The 21,350-nt window shown below is 42.0% G+C and overlaps 1 protein-coding gene across 3 annotated transcripts in view; it reads right to left on the bottom strand.

The window, feature by feature from the left end:
- Positions 1-813: 813 nt before the first annotated feature.
- NKAIN4 (sodium/potassium transporting ATPase interacting 4) overlaps positions 814-21,350 on the bottom strand; it is a 53,318-nt gene continuing 32,781 nt past the window's right edge. The window contains exons 4-7 of one of the 3 annotated variants that reach the window (XM_054845886.1): positions 18,884-19,081; positions 11,070-11,130; positions 7,852-7,936; positions 814-2,697 (exon numbers count right to left, since the gene is read on the bottom strand). In XM_054845886.1, the coding sequence (XP_054701861.1) occupies positions 2,688-2,697; positions 7,852-7,936; positions 11,070-11,130; positions 18,884-19,081 (354 nt within the window). In that variant the 3' untranslated portion in view covers positions 814-2,687. Of the gene's footprint in view, positions 2,698-3,227; positions 3,248-7,851; positions 7,937-11,069; positions 11,131-18,883; positions 19,082-21,350 lie in introns of those variants that run through there. The other 2 variants (XM_054845887.1, XM_054845889.1) reach the window with 2 other exon arrangements.

Genomic DNA, 21,350 nt, shown 5'->3' with positions numbered 1-21,350 from the left:
TGAGAGAAATTACTAGTTGAGGTTTAAACTCTCCAGCTCTTGGAGGAATTGGTGGGTCTTTGCCGGACAGCAGCTTTCACAGGGAACAGAATTGCACTGCTGTGCTAAATTAGGTGTTGTTTCTGGGTTCCAAACTATCGTTGGCTTTATTTTGCCTCTGTAAATAACAGCAAAAGCTTGCACTTTAAGTAGATGTGCTAATCCAAGAAGGGAAAACAAAACCAGCTCTGTATTGGAATAGTGTTATTTCCTTCTAAGCTTTAGCTCAGTGTGGCTGGAACCTAGCCTGAACATCAACAGGACTAGAAGGCTGTAAGTATACCAGCTCTTTCTGGGGCTTCTTTTATTTAACATGTTGAAAACTGTGGCTTTTCCACATCTGGAAGGGTGGAGCCATTTTTTCTGTGGGAAGATGTCCCTTCAGAAACAGGTACATGTTGTTTGTTGACTAGCAGTATCTCAGGCGATGCCTAGCCCCAATAGAGGGCACTCCGAACCTGGAGATAAGGGAACCCACTAGAGCAAAACCTTTAGCTGCTCCTTTCTCCTACAGCACGTTGGAGATGCGAACAACTGGGAGTCCCTTCCCTAACAGAACATGGTCATTGCATGACCGTGCAGTACTTAGAGTAGGTCTAGCACAGGCAGGCCAGGAGGAATGGTCATCAGAGTATGAAGGACAGATGGGTCTGCTAGTGAAAACTAGAGGAAGTAATTAAGTGTTGAATATGATCCTTGGTAGCTTGTCTTATTTTTTTTCTTCTCAGACTGATTTTTTTTTATTTTATTTATGGAAGTCATTGATACTAAATATTATAGGCTTACCTGAACCTTTATTTTATTTCTATTAAGATACTTGATTTGTTCATAACATATGGTGATAGTTATGGAGCTACTCGGTCATCACACTTGTATTTACTGAATTGATCTTTACCAGTGTGAATTAAAGCCAAGACATATGCTGTTAAGTGCATAGTTTGATGGTTAGTCTCTTCAGAGTATTTGGCAAGTGGGTTTTGATCAGTTTTATTAGTAAATGTGGCATCAAGGCTTGGTCAGCTTGAGAGTGTTAAAAACAAATGATGAAGCTAACATCAAAGCAGCAACTGTCAGCTGTCTGTTCTCTTCAGTCAGAAGCTGCGGCTTCTGTGGGCTAAAAGAAGGGAAAATACCTATAGAAGACAAGGTTTTTACTCACAGCTGCACCTGAGCAGAACTCAGGATGTTAGGGTGCAGTGGGTATCTGGAGTAGACATTGCACAGAAACAAAAGATGTTCTCTTAGTGCTCATACTTCTGGGTTTATAGAAGAGAATTTTGCTTCCTGGGCCCTTTGGAACAGGACAAAGGTGCATCATTCTGTCTTTGATTTAGCACTTAATGTTTTTATTCCTTTTTAATTCTTCCCTCTCACTTTCCCTTCCCTAGCATGGCTTCTAGCTTGAGTCTTCTGAAAAACATTACTCAAAAATGCCAAGTTATCTCAAACAGATTAGGCAAGACAATAAAGAATTACTGTCTTGGAACGTACCAGCCACGGATGGCTGACAAGTGCTTTCTCTGCTTGACACTTAACATGCTGGGAGATGTCGCTAACAAAACTGACATTGTTTTTTGTTTGTTTTTTTTAATGAATTGCCGCAGCTCATTAATGCAACTTAATTACACTCATATTCCCCATTTCCTTCAGCCCATTGCTTCCCCTCAAAGTGATCCTGGCACATAAAACCCTTCCATCGGGATGTTGTCAGGCTTGTGCCTGGAATAAACATGGCTGCTTGGTGGAGAAGGCAGGTACAGAAACATCTGTGATCAATGAACCATTTTGCAGTGTCCTGCAGCAGGTTTCAGCTGTGTATATGGTTACACCTGTGTTAATTTAATGTAGATGGGCAAACCCAGAGTAAGCTAGAGTTGCTCTGGGAATAGCTGGGCATGTTGAAATGGGGCTAAGGTCTGTGCTGAGTAAAGATTTGGTGCTTGTACTAGTTTTTAGCTGTTCAGCATTATAGGAGTTAGGTCACAGAACATTGAAATCCAGGACAAATGCCTACTGCTAAGGTGCAGACCATGTCTAAAGAATGAGGAAGGGAGTCCTGGATATAGGGGGGGTGGAAGAAGGGATGAGCTGTCATCTATAACTTAAAAAAAAAAAAAAAAGAAAAAAAGCCTAAATAATTCAAATGTAAATAGCCCCCACCTAGTTCTATATAGGCAGGGAGGAGATGAGGTTGTGTTAGGGGATTTAGGCCCTTTTCAGAACAAGGGAAAGGAGAGGGGGAAGAGGCTAACTACAAATCATGTGAAATGTCCCGGGGTGTTATGCAGTGCTTCCTTCTTTCTGGATCCATGGCACAAGGAAGCAGCTCCAACTTCAACTGTATCTCTTGAGAGAGGCTCTCAGTGAACGTGGTCTGCCCGAGGTCTTCAGGCCTGTGCTGTTTATTGGCTGGTACCACCAGACTATGGTAGGAATGGTTCATCAGGGCACTTGGCGAATTAAAAACCAACCGTGTGGCCATTCTTCAATGTACATTCATTGCATTTGAAAAGACAAGGAACAAAAAATGGAATGGAGTTCACCATCCTGCATTTTCTCTGCCAAAATTCCAGGCTACAGGGGATTGTTTCCTGCAGCACCTTTGATGGTAGAGTGCAAGGTTTATCCATCCTCTGGCTCCTCTTCACTTACGCAGGCCTGTAGCGGGGGAAAAAAGTGAAGGCAGGGCATCAATGTGGAGCAAGTACTAAGTTGCTTACTTAAGACGACGGAATTGGTGTGGAAATAATTGGCTTTGGTTTTTTCCTTTTCCAGGTTTTTAAATATGATTGACTACAGATGAGGACTGGGATTGAGAGCTCAGAAGTAATGTGGTTAAGTAGTCTTCAAGTCTGGAAAGAACGCTATGCGTATACCAGACCTGAATATGCTGCAGTTAGACTAAGGAATAGCTATGAGCCAAAGTGTTAGATCTATGTATCCTCAGCGTTTGGAGCTGCATAAAAATTTAGTTAGGAATTTTAAAAGCTAGGGGTCATCTCTAGAATAAAGTAGCTTATTGAAATTGCAGTGATGTGCTTTTTGTGTAGATGCAGCAGTATAAGCAGATCTACTGTTGTAGCAGTAAAGGTGAGCAAACGTTTTCAGCTGAAACATCACCTCTTAAACATGCAGCTTCAGGTTGATAAAAACAGTTTGCAAATTCATGTTGATATTCAGCAAATTGTTTGTTTGGGAAAAAGTCTACCTAGAAAGAAAAGCAGAAGCATTTTGTGGTTTTTCTCTCCTGAAAACAAAGTGGATGGGGTTTTTTTTCCTGTTTAAGTAAGTTTCCTTTGTAAAGTATTCTGGTCATCAAACAAAGTTTAGAGGGGGTGGGGGGGAAATCAATCCTAAAGGAGTTTCTTCCCCTTCCTCCCCCAATGTTTCAATCTGGATTTTGATTATTTTTCCTTTTAATTGAGTAACGTTATTTGTGTACTTGTACCTGTCAGTTGATCTACTGAAGAACCTACTTTCAACCTGTAAGTGGATGACTGTTATATGTGGTATAGCCCTTTAAGCTGCGGCTGCTTCATGCCTATGGCTGGCAGACAGTCTGCACCACAAAACAATTGATTAGGGAGTGTTAAAGTGAGCAATTACCAAGTGGAGCCTCAGATCATTCAATTAACCAATACCTCCTGTTGCTCCCATGTCAATGCTGAAGTCTACATCTGATAAAAGTCGCACCCTAGGTTACCCTATGGCCCTTGCAGTGGCAGATTTGAGGAGAACAGTCCAGTGAAATCTGGCTACACAACTAAAATCAAATTAAAGCTCTTAAGTCATTAATGTAGTACTTGGAGTGCCAGATAACAGTGAGTGTTGCGCACAAGAGCCTTGCAACTGTGCAATTAACTGCTTTGCCTTATAAATACACTCTTAAAAGTCAGGGAGATCTATTGCCCATCTCTCTACCTTTTAAATAAATAGAGGCTACCTCCTGTCATCCAGCAGGTTCTTGATTTAGCACTTAAATCATGTACAAAATCATGCTTTGAGAGTATTGTGCTTTATAATTGAGACTGCACAGCGATGCTTTCTGAAACCAATTCAAAGCTGAATGGATGCAGCAGGCAGGAAGTGCTCACAAATGATGTGATGAGCTGGGCCTCCTCCTGTCTTGGCAGGAATTGCAGGGTACTGGGAGATAAGGGCTTTAGTTGGAAACTTCAAAGCTGTCTTGGTTAACCCTTCCACAGTAACCAGTGCAAGAATGCTTCCTTGCTGAACAAAAGCAACCTGGAGCTGATGACCTTTCCTGTGCACCCTAAGAGGAGACAGCGGTGCAAGCAAGCACAGCCTGAATGCGAGTTTTAGCTAAGGAGGGGCAAGAGCTCAGCCTTTCCTTCCTGAAAACTTCTTGGAAATGTTCTCTTTAGCCTCAGGATAATAACTTTGGTTTTCAAGAAGTGATTTATTATCCTTTGGCTAAGTACTTTGACCCAGAAACTCATCACTGAAGACTTTAACATATCTTCTATCAAGATTCCTAATATATTATTGTTAAATAATTAGAACAGTGCCTTGATTGGTAAGCAGCAGTGAGATTAAGGGTAATTCTATTACACAGTAAAACTTCCAGAACAATTTTATCATGATAATTTGAGTGTCTCTTACTTAAGCTTGTGGCTTGAAATAGGAACTATCACAACCAAAACCCCCTAGAGTCAATGAAACGTAGAACAGGAGCAGTTGTGGAACCTGGAATAGAAATAACTCTATTTATATAGAACATCATTGTTGCTGTATGAGTGTTGGAGGTGCTAATTAAGATGGAGCACACTTAATCCATGCTTTTGTAAGCCTTTTTAAGCAACAGTACAAAACTGTTGGTTGATTTTTATTTTTTTTGTGGTGGTGGTAGTAGTTGGCTCTTTTAAAAACAGAAAAATAACACCTGGCTGTTGATAACTTGTGAGGTTTTCCACTAACTGCAGACTTGCAAATGATGTCAAGGAGGTCAGTAGATTACCATGATAAAGCTGGGAGATAACTAGATTGTGGTCTGGAAGTACCTATTATCAGTAATCATTTTCCTCCTGGTAGGAGGCAGAGGTATTTAAGAACTTTTTTCAGTGCAGTGGATGGAAGCTGAAGGCCAGAAATGGGGCATACATTTTGAATACTGAATTTAGCAGCTGATAACCACTGAAGTAGGCTGCCAAGGAAAACAGCAGTTTCCCTTTAATAACTTTTTATATGCTGGCACAGTTCAAAGATATCTAACTCATAGACTACATGCTTGATACAGAGGTTATGGTAGTTGGTCTTGGACTTAATTGGTTTAGGTCAATGTCATTGTTCTGTGGGGCCTTCAGATCTATGAAAAATCATAAATTTGGAGAGATGGAAAAGAGAGACTAGGGAAAAATGTAAGCCAGGACAAGGGAAAGGGTACATTGGGAGGACAGGAAAGAGTGCGATCTCATCAGAAAAGGCTAGATAAAACTGGAATGAACAGGATAATTCCATTAAGGAATGAAGGAAAGCGATCCTGTTAGAGTTGTGGCAACAGGGCAAGTGCATTATCACGAGAGCAGCCGACTGCTGACAATGGGGCGATACCATTCTAAAATGAAAGGTTGTGGTTAGCTCCAAGTCAGTAGTTGTAGAATAGATTTGGTTTCATTTAGCATTTCCTTCAACAAAAAGGAGTTAAAAACAGAAAGTATGTGTTCCTGACTCCTAGCCGTTCTATGAATTTGAACTTGGATGAACAGGAAGTTGGATGTATGTGTTGCTTTGCATCTTCTTGAACAGGATATAAAAAAGAAAATGCCTTCAGTCATCATGAAATGACATTCACAGCAGGACAAGGGCATCTGGCACTCGGTGCCCTAGACTACAAAACTCCAAGTATCTGTTCCTCTTCTTACTCCCATTCGTAATGTGGGAGAAAGACAAGAGCTAGGTGAAATAAATAAACAAAAATTGCTATTTGGTTGCTGCTGTGAAACTTATAGAGGGTCACCCTATCTACTGCTCAGCAGCTGTTTTCACCTCTCATTAGCCAGAAAGAACTATTACCTTATGCTGGCAGAGGCTATCAATAGATAAGTGATGGTTTGAAGAATGGTAATGAAAAACAACAAAATTATCTGTGTACTTCATTAGTAGCTTACTATCTTACTGAGACCCTTGTAAGGAAGTTTGACAATGCTAGGTTCTATTCATATTACAATCTCCCCATATAAAAAGTTTTCTATAAGTACTAGCTTCTTTCACAAACAGAATTTGTCATTTTAAGAAAAAAGCAGCCCAAACCCCATATTGTAAAAGTGTGCTGTTTCTTCAGCACGCTGCTGTATCCAGCCAGTAAATCAGGGAGCTGCTTAAATCTCCACAGCTTCTGCAGACTGTGGAAAATTCCATCCTACTGTGACAAAATGAGAGGGAAATCAATATTTAATCTCCTGTAGCATCCCTTCTAATAATGCTATAGAACCCCCAAAGTTACAGAGAATTTAATCGCTTTGCAAAAATTACTTGTTCTCCTGGTCTTGTGCTGCAGTGACAAAGTGGGTAGTAAGTCCACACTACATTAGAGGTGCACATCTACAAATCTATTTGGGGGCAGTTTTTCTTCCATTAGCCCCACTTTTCTTCCCCCATCCTCACGTCCTTCTTTTTGGCAGGACTCTCTAGTAACATTATTCCCAAAAAAACAACCTCCAGTAGCTGTTGCTTTAAAAAATGTTTGCATGTTGAGCTGCCTTCTTGCAACTTGATTTAAGGAGTATCAAAAAGTCAGATCTTATTGCTGCTGTAAATGGATAATACTGGCCTTTATGTTTGAGAATCTCATTAGGAACCAGCTTTTAAGTGGACTGCATGAAAGTGTGATCTGCCTTCAGCAGTGGGAAGGGATTATCAGAGGGCAGAAGCTGGAATTCAACAATGGATCTCTATTAGTGGCATGAGAGGAGCTGCTGTGGACAACTCCCCCTTCTGCTCCCTGCTCTCAGCTGAACTCTTGAGCTGCCCCACACATAGAAGCCTCTGTTCTTGTAGGCAACAGAATTTAAAAAAAAAAAAAGTGAAACCTTAAGAGCAAACCTGTGCCATCCTGCATACAAACCATCTAATGCTTGGTTTGATTTAATTCAATTCACTGGTGCATTAGCTTTGCACCCTGCAGGTTCCCTAGAAGTACACACAGATACAGGGAGACCCTGTACCCAAGGCAGAGTCAAGTTGTGGGGTGCTACCTTGAGGAGATTATTGGAGGATGACGCAGACATGACCAGTGATCAAAATTGCATGGATGCACAGGTCAGATATGCCAGTCTATCCACAGAGCTAAAGTACAGCTTAAATAACTACAAGTTGCATAAATTTTACCCCAGTAGAGATCTGTCATTGAGGCTCAGCCTGACAGACTACAGCTTAACCTTGAGATTGAGACTCATATTCTGCTATTGCTATGGCTGACTCTTCCTTCCCCACAGCTCCTACCTTTACCTGCTTGGGCACTATTTGCTGCTGAAAAGCCTCTCTTTGCTTTCTTCAGGGAAAAGCTATCCAATATTTTGTTCACAACAACATCCTACATCTGGCCCCACTGCTTCCTATCAGACAGCACTGCCATGAGCCAAGTACAGCAACACCAGCTCCACCCTGGCAACCTGGGGCTAAGCAGAGGCAGTTTCACCCCTTCTTGTGTCTACTTGTTCATTCTTTCCATGTCTGAAAAGCCTGCTGGAAAAGTTAACCTGCAAGGAGGAAAAAACCCCAAACCTATGGCACCCTTGAACCATCAAACTAAGAGGAACTGCATAGCCTCTTAGCACAGGAGATGATACTTACAGGTATGTCTGCTTGAACAAAAGGTTGGTGGGTTTTTCATTGACATGGTAGAGAGGAAATGGATCAAATCCACCAATGAAATCAACTGAAAAAAAATCAAAACTGAAATAAATAAACAAACATGGCCAGAAAGTTGAAAGGAAATGAAAGAGAGAGTTGGTGCATGTCATGGCATAACACAAAAATTAATGAGTGAACAGAAAAATGGTTTTTCAGGTATGGATTGCCTGGTGGAAATCTCTGTCTGTACAGACCGCTTTTCCAGGATCTCCTGGGATGGGCAAGTGTGCCAAGGAAGAGATTCAGCTAACACAAGACTGAAAGCATAGAGCTAATAAAAGACTCCAGAAAAACAAGAGGGCGTCCTGCAGCCTCCTTGAGTATTTCCACCGTGCGGTGACTTCACGTGAGACCTGAGCTGACAAAGCCTCAGCCATTCAGCGACCTGCTGAAAGAAGGAAGCTGGGGAACAGCTTGTGAGTGGATGCCAGCGGAGAAGTTGGCAGCACAGCAATCCCCGTGAAGGTTATATAGTGAAGTGGGAAATTTCTTGCCCCACTTGTCTTTCCTGCTAGACAGACAACAGCAGCTTTGCAAAACTGCAAATACCTCATTATCTTCAGCTCTGATATTTTTCATATCCCCTCTGCCAACTCAATTTCTTTTAATTTTATACAAATAGGAACAATGCTTCCTTTCTCCAGTATTTACATAAGGGCAACGTAACTAAACTAGGAAAGTTTTAAGTGACAATTCCCTTAGTAACCATAGAAGAATTTTCCAAGTCTCTCTTAGTTCCCCTGAAATTAGGCCAAGTCTATATTACTGAGCTGGCCAACACAGCCAGGTCAGTAGGGGTATGATGTGGTGTGATTTGTGACTGACCTAGCAGGCCTTGCAAAAACCTTTAAAATAGATCCAGCTTAGACCACTTTTTGATGCCAACTTAGTGCATTTTGTTTGGAAGCGTGAAAGTTATCTGGTCCAAGTGTCATTTAAAAATAACTGGAGAGTCTTATTAACTCTATAAATGCCTGCTTATTTTTCTTTCCTGAAGGTGGCACTATTATTTTAAATTTTAGCCAAAGAGTTTTGGTATTTTTTTAGCAAACAAACAATAGAAAAAATATTTACTACATATATTGGAAGTGGAAAAAAAACCCCTTTTAAAATATGTTTAGAAACCCAAGGACAATGTATTCTCACAAATTCCATCTTGATGGATAGCTTCATGCTGATACTGTGATTATAGAACAACTGTCAGTTAATGAGTGAAAGCTGTAGAGGTTCTAAGTTAATTGGGGGGATAATTCCCAGTAGTTTCAGAGAGACTTGACCTTTTCTCAGCCACTTTTGAAAATGTTTGAGTATTTTAAAATCAAGATAGTTTGCAGTTTTGAAAAACAAGATACTAACTATATTACCTCAGTTGTAGAATGTCTAAATTAGGAAACCTTAAAGAATTGCAATTTTCAGTAACTGTCTAGTACCTTGAACAAACAAAAGTCCTGTAATCTGAGCACCTAACCATAGAAGTACTCAAAATCCAAGTCACTTAAAAAAATCTTAACTGTGGTTCATTGTTGCAATATATTACAGTGCATTAGCACATCTAAAATATTCTTGCCCACAATTCAGCATTAGAAGATCCCTACTGCTGTGTTTTCTCATGAAAATCACGTTAGCATGAGCTTCCTGATTAATGTGCCTCAGCACTTATAATTACTTCATGCTGCATATCAAAGCAACATTTAAAGGAAATCACAAATGGAAGAGAAAATTAAAACGCAGCTCAAATTTGTTTGGGTCACTGGAAGGATCTACCACTGTGAGTGTGAAATATTGATGGTTTGTCATTGTTAATTATTCAAGCTGGCATTTTCACTCCAAGCTGGGAAACTGGGAGGGAAAAGGAATTTGTTAGTGGGGGGAAAAAAAAACCCCAACATATCCTGAAATTAACAGCGCTCTGTTTCTAGATAATACTTCCTTCCATGTGGTTGCCTCTCCCAACAGATCCATACTGTCAAGTTATTACTTTACAACATTCAAAGGGGGCTCAGAACTCAAGCTATTTAGCTAATATAAGAGCTATAGGGTAATTTTTAAAGTATTACTTATAATGTAGCACTTCCACTAAGTGCACTGCCAAGCTCTAAACAAATGATCAATAAAGTTGGTAGAATGAGTTCAGCCTCACAGGAAGCAACAGAAAAACATGAGGACAAGTCAGATAAGCAATGCATCTCATCTCACTCCTATGAAATCAACATCCTTCATGTACTTTCAAATATTCAGTTCAAAGCTGTTGTTTTTCAGCTGAAATCCATGCCAGCTGCTCTTCAAAACAGCAAAGGTACTTGCACAAACCTAATGAACATCTTAAAGAAGTGATACTTGGATATAAAACCTTTGGATCAGATCCTTACCTGGAGTAAACTGGCCTAGACCCAACACATTGCCAAAGAAATCAAACTTCACATTTATTTGAACCCTATGCATCCATTCTCTTGTTTGCAAAATGATTGGCCTCAAAGGGAGTTTTAGAAGGGCAAAGTAATCCAGGACCAGGTTATGGATATTTGCATAGATCTCACAGACCCAAGAGATTCCTCTGAGTCTTTGCTCTTGTCTAACATGTCATAGTCAACACATGACATGATGCTTAAGAGATTTGTATACCAAACACAAGGGAGTTAGCTCCTTCCTCCTTCTTGTAATTCGGACACAGTACTTCCTCTGTTTTTAAATTAAGTGGTCAGGTTGGTCCTTGGCAAGAAATCTCATGCTCTGCTTCATGCTCAGCTTGTGGCTTATGATACTCAGCAGGTGGCCTACTTGAGTATTGGGCTGTATTCTTTGTTGTAAGGACTCTTAAATTACAACGGTAATATTTCAGTAGTATTATTCTTAAGCTATCTAAGCTTGAGAACAGAAGAAGCTACCCAGTTTCTCTAAAGCTTTGTCTAAGTGAGAAGCCAAACCAAAACATTTTGTGTTGAAAGGGTAGCAGAATTACAGCATCGAACACATAGTGACATAGGGGAAAAAAACCTCAGTAAAAATAGCCCGATCCTTGAAAGGTAGGTAGTGTCCTATGATATAGATGGAGAGATGGAAAGAAGTCTGATGACAACTCAGTCCTGATAGACAAACATCTGAGAAAGAAATAAAATTTAGTAAAACCTTTGCCAAGGGATCTGTTGATAAATACTTACAGCTGTCTTCTTCTTCTGTAAAAACACTAACAACGTAACAGGCATAGACAAAGCCCACCAGCTGGAAAACAGAGAATAAATCATTTTAGCATCAATCTTGTGAGACTGGTCAAAACCCACTTGGCACGACTTCAACAGCCAACATTTACTGTCAGCTTGGCAGCATTACTGTAACGGTGGAGCCAAGTCATATTTGCTGTAAGGTAGGGAGTGCAGGTGTAGGCTTAAGGGAAGACACTGTTGGGAGCATGCTCAAAGATCCAAACTTGCAGGACCCATCCTCACCTTCAAAGTAGCAGCCCACTGTTGCTAGAACGATTGGCAAGAACATGGGCTCATTTTGTGACATTGGAAGTACCGTGCTAAGTTTACTCTCTGTGAGAGGTGATGAGGATGCAGGAGAGTGATGGATGGCTGCATAACAGACAGACATACAGGGGTAGGTTTTATTAATGGAGGTGCAGGGACAAGAAATCATCAGTTCTGAGTTCCTGTCATAAGGGTTATGCAAAGGAAGACAAATTACTTTGGTGCAGGAGCTACCAAGAATGTGCAAGTAATTTTTATGCAGATGAGAGAGAAATTTAGCACACCATAAAAGTGGTGATGGCGGCGATGATCAGAGACACTGAAATCTTTAGTAACTTTGGCTTGGAGATCAAAAATTCATTGGAAAGAAATCCCAGTCTTACTCTAGATCTACAGTTTGTAAGGTTCTTTCTATCTTTAGAGAGTAAACACTTCTGAATGAGCTAATCAAGCATTGGGCCTGCAAGGTAAATGGGCCAGAGCATAGTGAGAAACAGACAAGATAATAGCAGCAGTCTTAATTCACAAATTGCATAGGTTAGCAGTAAATTGCTGCCTCCTGGGAACCAGACAGAAGCAGGGAAGCAGCAGTAAAACAGTAGGGTGCCTCTCAAGTAACAGCCATCCTGGCATGGCCCTCATGTCAACCCATTGCTCAGAGCAGTCTTTAGAGCAGAAAACTAGAGTGAACATTAAAAAAATAAGTTTAAAGTAGCCTGGTGGGTCTGTCCTTAGTTGGTGGTTTGTAGAAGCTCTAAAGCATCAGAACTGCCTCATTCCATTTCAGTAGCAAGTTGTTACTCTGTCTGAATAGAGAAACAAACTTCTGGTACTACCAGAGTTAAGCATTCTAGATCCAGCAGGGGTTTATTTTGCTTTGCCTTCTTCCTGTTAATCAAATATCCTCTCCATCCTTCATTTTACATCTTTACATAACACCCCACTTAGCGAGATCTTGGTTGACAGTAACTGTATTAGTAAAGTTATTGCAAGACATAATTGTTTTCCTCTGAACTCAATTCTTTTGAACAAGAGTTAGAATGTAACGTACAGTGACTCACTCTAAGGGAAGACAGAATGATGCATGGTAGGGCTTGAAAAGTAGAGTCCATTCATTTTTAATATGACAGAAAAATACATCACACCAGAAAACAAAAGGCAAGATAATGAGATTTCTACTGCAGAGTTATAAGGCATTTGTGATTTCTCCAGCTCCCCTTACAAAGCACGCCTTATTGGAAGGAAATGGAATGCTTTTGTAGCATCACTAAACCTTGTATTTCCTTTACAATTTTCTACAATCGTCTGAAAGACAAGCCAGCTCTCTGCTCTGCTCTTGGGTAAGCCTTACGGAAGCATGTCCCAGTACCTCAGTGGAGGAGTGGTAGCTCTGCGGACTCTCTCATTCCCCTGCTGTGAATTTTTGAAACCAGGGCTGCTTCATACTAAGTTTCTATGAGCTACAGTGGACTTCACACAGGAAAAGAAAAAAAATAAAGCCTTCCAGGTGTGATGCTGACCGCAAAACCACATGCAATGGCCAATCTAATTTTACCTGCTGACTTTTAGAATTGCATCCGTGTAGAACCATTGCTTTTTAAAGGCAGACAAAAAATCAAAGCAAAACAAACAAGAAAATCAAACAAAAAAAATCAGAATAATCAGAGGTTTTTCCTTCTCTTCTATTACTTGTACTGTGCTAACATAAAACCCGGGGAACTTTTTTTTTTCCCCCTGGAGTTTGAGGTGGTTTGGGGCAGGTTCGGTGGCCGGGCAGGAGGGCTGCGGCCCCGGCCCAGGAACTGGCCGTGGTGCTGACGCAGCCCCCGCGGCTGCTCCCCGTTGCCTTGCGTCATAAGTGGGCTTGGCTGGGAAACCGGCAATTAGCGCCCATCAGCTGGGCTGTGCTAGCTAACGACGTCACCACTTATAGGTGCTTTTGGAAAACCAGAGTGCTTCAGATTAAAGCGTCCCAGCATTCAATGAGATGTCTAACCACCCACCTGCACACTCTGCTCTACAACATAAGTGCATTTGCACTTGCCCTAGGATACAATTAGGATCAAATGTGTGGTCACACACACTCTTCGTGCTTATTCTAGCATTTTTATAGTTTAAAGATCTAGTCTTTTACATTTTACAGGACAAAAGGTCAAATAATGCAATTTACATACACACATATATCCAAGCAGGAAAAATGCATCTGGAATGTGTGCCCAGATTCCAAGAAAACTCTAGGAGGGGATTTTCTCTTCCCCAGATTTTCCATCATGCCTCAGAGTAGGAACGCTGGGTCAATAGCCATGCAAAGTGGCAGCCCTAAATCCATTCACTGTTATTATACCCTATAACATGTACAAACAAACCTTGTGTGATATCTGTCTCTGAGAACTCCTGATAGTATTACAAGGAAAATCACTTACCTGCCCAGTTTATGGGCAGAGTGCATGAACGATTATCAGCCATACTGTCACAGGGAACCTGTTAAACCTCTGAAAATTGTTCACGGTTCAGAAGCACCAAGCAAGCAGTAAGATTGTCTTGGGAAGTTTGTTTTGCACAGAAATTAATGCCTCATAACCCTCCACCATCATTCCTCTCACCCCATACATTTTTCCTTTTATGACTAAGGCGATCTTTTGCATTCAGAAAAAAACAAACCGACCAACAGCTAGTGAATTAAGTGAACTTCCCTAACTCTCTAATTCCAACTCTATTAGAGTGGAGGGTTTTCTTTTTTATTTCTTGTATCTCCTGGCTTTGTTTCAAAATTGCCTGCTTAGTGTTTAAAATTAACTTTTTATTGACTTTATAATCCCTTCCTTCTTTATGAGTTTCATCAATAAAAAAATTGTTTAATTAATGGCACTTTTTATTCAAAGAAGTTTTGCTAGTCTTGTGACCTGGCCAGAACAGGAGAGTTTCAGTGGCAAGGAAGGTAGAGGCGTACAACATAAACATGAATTGCATTTTTATATGGGCTGACCTAAGCTATAATTAAATATATCACCTCAGGGATGAAATTAACTCCTGGGACTCCCCATGATTCACCTTCTGCATGAATTATGAATATAGCTACAGAGGAGAAATGCCACCCCTATTGTCCAGTCCTTCTCACTGGAAGAGTCTGTTAGAATTTGGGATGAGCAGACTCCAAGAGACACAAACCTTCTGACTGCATCCCTGATGAAGATGTATCAAGCCCCCAAACATCACCAAGTTTAGCAGCAATTAACATAGAACAGAAAGCTTCACAGAGGCCAAGGGTTTGGAAGTAATTTCACTCTTGCTCAAAGTGCCAGCTTGGCTGCCAATTTCAATACGAGAGAGGGTTTTAAGCTCTACTGTCCCAGGGAAATAGCCAGGATTCTTAGATCTTTGCAAATTATGTAGGGGAGGTTGAAGAGAAGGGAAAATGTCAGTGATGTAAAATGACACTAAGCTATTGCTCTAATTCCCCAAAGAATGTTCCTGGGCTTTAGCCTCTGCTGCTGCTTCTCTACTTGTTCTGCATGTTCAGTACCAGCTTCCTCCAGGCTGCAGAAGTATCCGATTAAGCTTTTTTATTAGGAACACATGTTGTAGGCAGGTGTGTTCAGTCAGCCTGTCAGACAGCCTGGGAATGCACATGCTGCCAAACAAAAGAGGATGGAGCTGGGATGTCCCAAGCATTCTGCAGGCAAGTGAACATAGCAGGAAAGACAGGAAGAGACAAGTGTGCCCAAAGGGAACAAGGAAAACATAAGTCTGTACATCCCTCTGCCTCTCAGGAATCAATTAACTTTTTAATAGTGAGTTGAAAATTGTTCACAAACCAGGAGCATTGAACTAAAGTATCAGAGCTGGAGAGACTGAGTTACAGCAAGATCTACCGAAAGGGACTAGCTGGCTGCAAGCATGCAAAATATGTGAAGGATGGGAAGGCAAATTTTAGGAGGTGTTACTGTTGCTTGTGTAAAATCTTAGCTTTAGTCTGCATCTGTCCTAGTGAAGATGCTGGGCTCTTCAACAATTCTCTCAACAGAAAAACTTGCCATCGTTTTTTCCACCACAGAGAATATGTTCAGAGTCTCCTCCTTCAGGGCAGATGTATTCTAGGTCTCACTTCTAATCAGAGCTAATGAAGTGTCTATGCTCTCATCACTGAGAGAGGGAAAATGAAGAGGTCTGTGCTACAAGAAAGCAAAAAGCCAGCTTGTGAAAGAAAGAACCATTGTGACCAGATAGCCAAAAAGAGGCAATCAAAATCCTTTGATTCCTTGACCTTCTTTACTCTTTGGATACAATTACGACCACTGAAAACCTAGCTTCTGCCAACAGCAAAGCATCTCTTGTACATTGCTTCTCACATAACATCTGCTGTCAAGGCTTGCATTGCCGCCTTCCTGGGAACCTTCCAACCTGTCAGTCTGAGTGAAAACAGCAGACAGGCAGGCAGTGAATTCTCTCGATTGGGAAGACATTTCTAATTTCCATCCCATTCAGTGGAGCCTCAGGAAAAGCCTAACCCTCCCCGCTCCCAGAACTACCATATGGACAGCCCAGAGCTATGCCAGGTATTTCAGAACTAGAAATCACTCCCCTCCCTGCTGGCTGGCAAATTGGGGAGATACAAGAAGAATCCTTGCTAAGATAAAAACAAAACTGATTTCTTAACAAACTAGTTGCTGTTGCATTTCCTGATTGGGTTGGTAGTAGTTTTACAGTGACATTTCTATACCCGTACAGACTTTGAGATGTTGTTACAACAAGTTTTTTACTCCGATGCGTTCTGTGCTAAAGCATTGAGAAAGATTTTCATACTGGGCCCTACAGCTACTTGTACCATGCGTGGTGACTGATACGCCCAAGTTTGATTGCATTCCAGATTAAAGGAGTTGCTTTTGCCTTCAAGGAGTACAGACAAGCTCTGAGCAAAAGCAGACTGAGGCCTTATGTGTCTTCAAATGCATGCCCAGGAGCAGGATAATATAGTCAGCAGGAGTCAAGATGACAGCCAACACTGTGCTCACCATATGGGTTCAGGCTTGCTTTCCCTCTCCTTCGGCATGCAAGATTGAATTGAGTGAGCCTTACCCCAAGTACACAATACAGTGCACAACAGTTCCTCAATAGTCTCAAAAAAAAATCGCTATTTCCAGAAAACAACCAAAACATCCACAGCTGGGTACTGCATAGTTAAAGAACAGGGATTTCACACTACCATATCTGAAATAAAAAAGCCAAAACACAACCCCCCACTCCACAACTTCTAAAAACCATTAGGCAAAGCAAAACACTACAGAAAGCACAATTTTGCCTGTCCCTTGCCCTTCTTCCAATCTCAAATGCGTGGCAGACAAGGAGGGAACTAGGTCATGTCCCTTGCTGCATCCCCTGAGCCTCCAAGTTCCTAGTCATGGTTTTTTACTATTGATCTGGTCTCCCTGCCCGTCTGCAGCACAGTACCTGCCAGGAGCTCTGGGAAGGACAGCAGCCTGTAATAAAATCTGCCTTAAAATGAGATAAAGAGAAGAGAAAAAGATACTGGCAGGGATCAAAGAGTTTGACCCTCAGAGACTAAAAGGGGAGAGAACTGGCTGACTTTTCAGGCAAGATCTGAGTAAGAAAGTGAAAACGCTTGCTTTCTGCCTTACCTCAGCAAAGCAGAGAGGAAGAGCTCCATTTGTCCCGCTACATGACAAAATTATATGAGCATTTCAGAGCTGGCAGGAGTTACAGGCCTGGGGCTTCAATACTCTACCTTTATTACAGGATAAGTAAAAATTTACTTCACTCTGCATATCTCAGCCCACATAGCTTTCTTGCATACAAGTATTTTAGCCTCATTTCCAGAGTTTAGGATTCAAAAATCCACTGCAATTTAAATCTCAGGGAGAAGGAGAAAGAAAATATTTATCTAAATCCTATTTTATCTTACAGTTCCCTTCTCTGTCTCCCATCTGGCCCTTCGTGGTGTTTTGCAGATGCACAGAGAATATTGTCATGTGCCTTCGGGAAGAAGCGAAGGAGAAAACACTCCAGAGAGACAGACTCCTATGTATCGGTGCGATCGCTTAGCTCAGGGCCGTGTGCCTAAGTTAGCAAGCTGCCATAAAACAAAGGTCTACTCCAAACAAACCCAGGACCATTTCTTGGCTGAACCTCTAGCCTGCGGCACAGGGGCTCAGTGCCAGCTCAGGCGTTCAGGAAGGATGCTAACACTGACATACGCCTGCACTTTTAAAGTCTGGGATGTTCTGACTTCAAAGTCTATCAATTGTTTCACCAAACTCAGGAACAGCACCAGCTCAGCAGCGCCAATCCCGTTCCAGCTAAGGGCCCTTTATTAAAGGCAACAGGCAAACCTACGTACACAGAAGAACAGAGCCTCTCTCATACACGTGCATCGAAACAACTCTCAGGCAGTTTAATGCAGATTATTTTCCCCAAAAGAGAACTAACCAAGTATTAACAGCCAGCACACACGCCAGGGAGTCCATCCAACTCAGGAAACAGGAGCGTCTCTGTCTGCCTCTTTTTTGTGACATGGCAAGGAAGGAGTCAGAGCCTTCCCCCTCCCTGCAGTTCACTGGGTCACGCAGACCATCCCAGTAATAGGAAACACAGGATCAAGACAGCGGAGAGCTGTACCAAAAAAGTGCAGAGAAGTACCTGGCACTCCAAAAGCCTGGATTTTCTTTGTTATCCTTTAATATTTAATCAGGGCAAGTTACCCTTCTTTAACCCAAAATTGAAAGGTGGAATGTGAACGTTTCACCAGTCCGCATCCACTTGTGCTTAAAGCCGTTAACCACAAAGTAACAAACCAAAGCAGATTAGAAAGATGCAGGCTGCTAACTCTAATGCAGCTACAAAATGCAGGAGTACTGACGAAATAAGGGGGACAATGGACATTTTGTTTCAGTTAATTTCACAGACAAGCGAGAAACAATTAGTTAACAGTGAACACTGAGGACATTGAATTACTGCAGCGTATTTTAAAAAGCCTGTGGAAGACTGAGGAAAGAGTTGATGGAAACATTTAGTGCATGTCTTTGGTGTCAGCAGAAAGAAAACATGCCATTTTCAGCTTCCTTAAACTATATTTCATTTTCTGGAGTTAAGGATCTACTCCCTTTCATTTCTTCACAACAAATGTGCACATATCTGCTCCCCCACCCATCACTAATTCACATGGAATAAGAGAAATCCTTTTTCTGAAAGGTTTCTGTCCTTGTCACAACACAACTTTCCACACTCCAACAGGAATACAGAGTTATTTGTTATTGTATGCTTGCACATGATGCATTACTTCAGGTATTAGGTTGCTGGTATCCATTTCCAGTTCTTTCTATCAATATTGTTCATAAAAGAGAAAAGTAGAACAAAAAAAAATTAGAGGCTTTTGCAATCAGAATATACAAAATGGGATGGAAAACATGGGCCAGCCTCTGTGCCTGGAAAAAACAAACAGCATCTCCTCGACAGTTGCTACCCCGTGGCACTCTCAGCACTGTACTCACCGCAATCAGGATCTGGAAGGAGCTGTGCATGACCTCGATGTACCGATACTCCAGGGCGCAGCCTATCACAGAGACATAGGAATGGCTATCCAGCCCTTTGATGCCAGACATTGAAGCCTCCTTCCTTACACAGCCAGGACCATTTTCACTCCACCATGACTGGTGCCGGGAGATGTTGAATGTCAAGAGTTCACTGTCCTAGAGAGGAAAGTTGCAGAGAGATCTCCATGTACTTTAAGAGTGTCGGTTATGCTGTCAGATGGAGGTCATACTAAATCCAAGGAAAACCTGAAGTTTCTGAGATCCCCACCCTCAAGAAATGCTAGCACCAATCAAAATAAGTTTGCTGTATATTCCTTATTAAAAAGTATTTCACAGGCCGGCTTCTGCAGTGGGAACCATTTCTGAAGCAGTCCTGCAGCACTCCAACAAGCCTATTTCACCAGCATGTACCATATTTTGGAAGCAGGTCTGAGCAGCTTCTACATCAGAAAGAGTTTTCTAGGCTGCAAACCCAAGAACACTTTGTTAGTGGATCCTGCACCCAGAAAAGAACCCTCAAGTTCTGGGTTTGGGTGATTAACCTTGCAAATATAGAAGGTAAACAAGGCAGCACTAAGCATCCTGTCACAGAATCACAAGCTATGGGTATGCCCTTCCCAGCGTGGGAATCAACACAGATAACTGAAAAATACAAACTTCATAACCCTAAAGTGGGTTTGCAAAACCTCTGTTCCTAGCTTTTAACACATTACCTAGTTCCTCCACCATTTCCATCTGATCTCCTTCCGCACTCTTCACATGCGGTGCTTCTGCGTCTTCTGTTGACCTTACACACTGGCAGCCCCAGGTCAGGTTACCCAGCTGAGCTGGCCTCATGGTGACGATTGCAGCTTCTTGCAAACACTTCCCTAGCAATTCCTTATCATCTCTACCCTGAGAGAGGCTTTTTGTTTTGCCCTTCTCATCTTTACTAGTTCCATGATTTAAACCATGCCATTGTGGAGGTTACATAGTGAAACACCACACAAGTAGTGCAGGAGTTTGGTGTGCGACCAGGTGCTTGCTTAACAATGACAACACTTTCCTCACACTTGAAAAAAAAGTGGTACTTGCTGGAGTACAGGGAGAGCTTTGGGATTTTGAGCTTACAGGACATGGCAAAACCCTCCCTGCAGACAGTAAGGGACAAACTCGGAACTGGCTGACTAGATCAGCCACATCACTTCGCAGATGAGCACTCAGTGCTGGGTGCCCCAGCAGCCCTCTTGGGTCACTTTGATGCAGAATCAACAACCTCTTTTGACCACAAAACAGGGCAGGGGGTTGGAAGTTTTCTTCTGAAGGATAGATTATAAAATGGATCAGGTAGAGAATCTATGTGTTTCTACAGGGTAGAAATAGATACAGATATACACACCCCATGTCACCATTACTAGAAGTTTTAGCACCTATGCATATAGTACTTCGCATTGCTCATGCCAGGGTCCTGCACAGCCCCTGCAGGAAAGAAGCGGCTCCCAGAACAGCAGCAGTCAGAGCTTGGGGTATTCACACTTCCCAACATGAGGAAACCTCACGTGGCAGCTCCTTTTCCTCAGCTCCCTGTAGAGTCAAGAGGAACAAAACAGATTCAGAGCAGCTAATCCAGGCTCCTGCTCTGAATTACCCTCTGGAGAAAGGACTTGTCTCCACAGCCAGTATGGGGAGCCTAGCCAGGCAGTCCTGCAGATACACTTTTCTGTGTCCATGTTCGCATCCAGGGGCAAACTTGAGTTACAAAGGCAGAAAATTTGAGTGCCAGCCAGATAACCTGTGACTAGAAACCAACCGCCACACTATGCACATTACGTAGGTACCTTCCACTCCACCACAGATACTCAAAACCAGTTTGCATAGCTGCTATTAAAATATGCTGCAGGAAGCCCATGTTAAGAAGTGTGGACAATTAAGTGAGCAGGCAGCTGCCAAACTCCTGACATAATCACCACAACAGATGCAATGTGTTTTACAGTTGATGGAGGAGGGCATGGAGATGAAGTGTGGATCCAGGGCAAAAGCAGCCTGAATAGCAAAGACAATAGGGAAAACTCTATTAACAGTTGGCACTTTAAAGGGAGCTGTCTGCACTTTAAAGGCCGTGGGGAATAATTATTAGATTGGCAGCTACAGGATAATGCACATGGTGCTGTGCTATCTACATTTCTAGACAGTTTTCTCTTCCAGCTTCTCACAATTTTGGCAGAAGAGTCTTTGGCTTGCTCCCTCTGCTGGGCATTGCTCTTCAGCGGCCCACAGACATCCCACATATCCACCAAATCGCATCTTTTCTGCAAAACTTGTTCTTCCTCTCCCAAGTTCGCATGTTCTGAGACACATGAATCTTCCCCAGCAAAAGCTTTTCCTCCTGGAGACAGCCAGCCCTCCAAGCTGCTGTGCTCTTCTCCCTCTCACAAGCCACTTGGTT

Source organism: Grus americana, chromosome 17 (genome assembly GCF_028858705.1).
Source record: "Grus americana isolate bGruAme1 chromosome 17, bGruAme1.mat, whole genome shotgun sequence".
In the NCBI taxonomy this organism is placed as follows: Eukaryota; Metazoa; Chordata; class Aves; order Gruiformes; family Gruidae; genus Grus; species Grus americana.
Note: the sequence above shows the minus strand (reverse complement) of the source record. Positions and strands in the feature narration are given on the sequence as shown.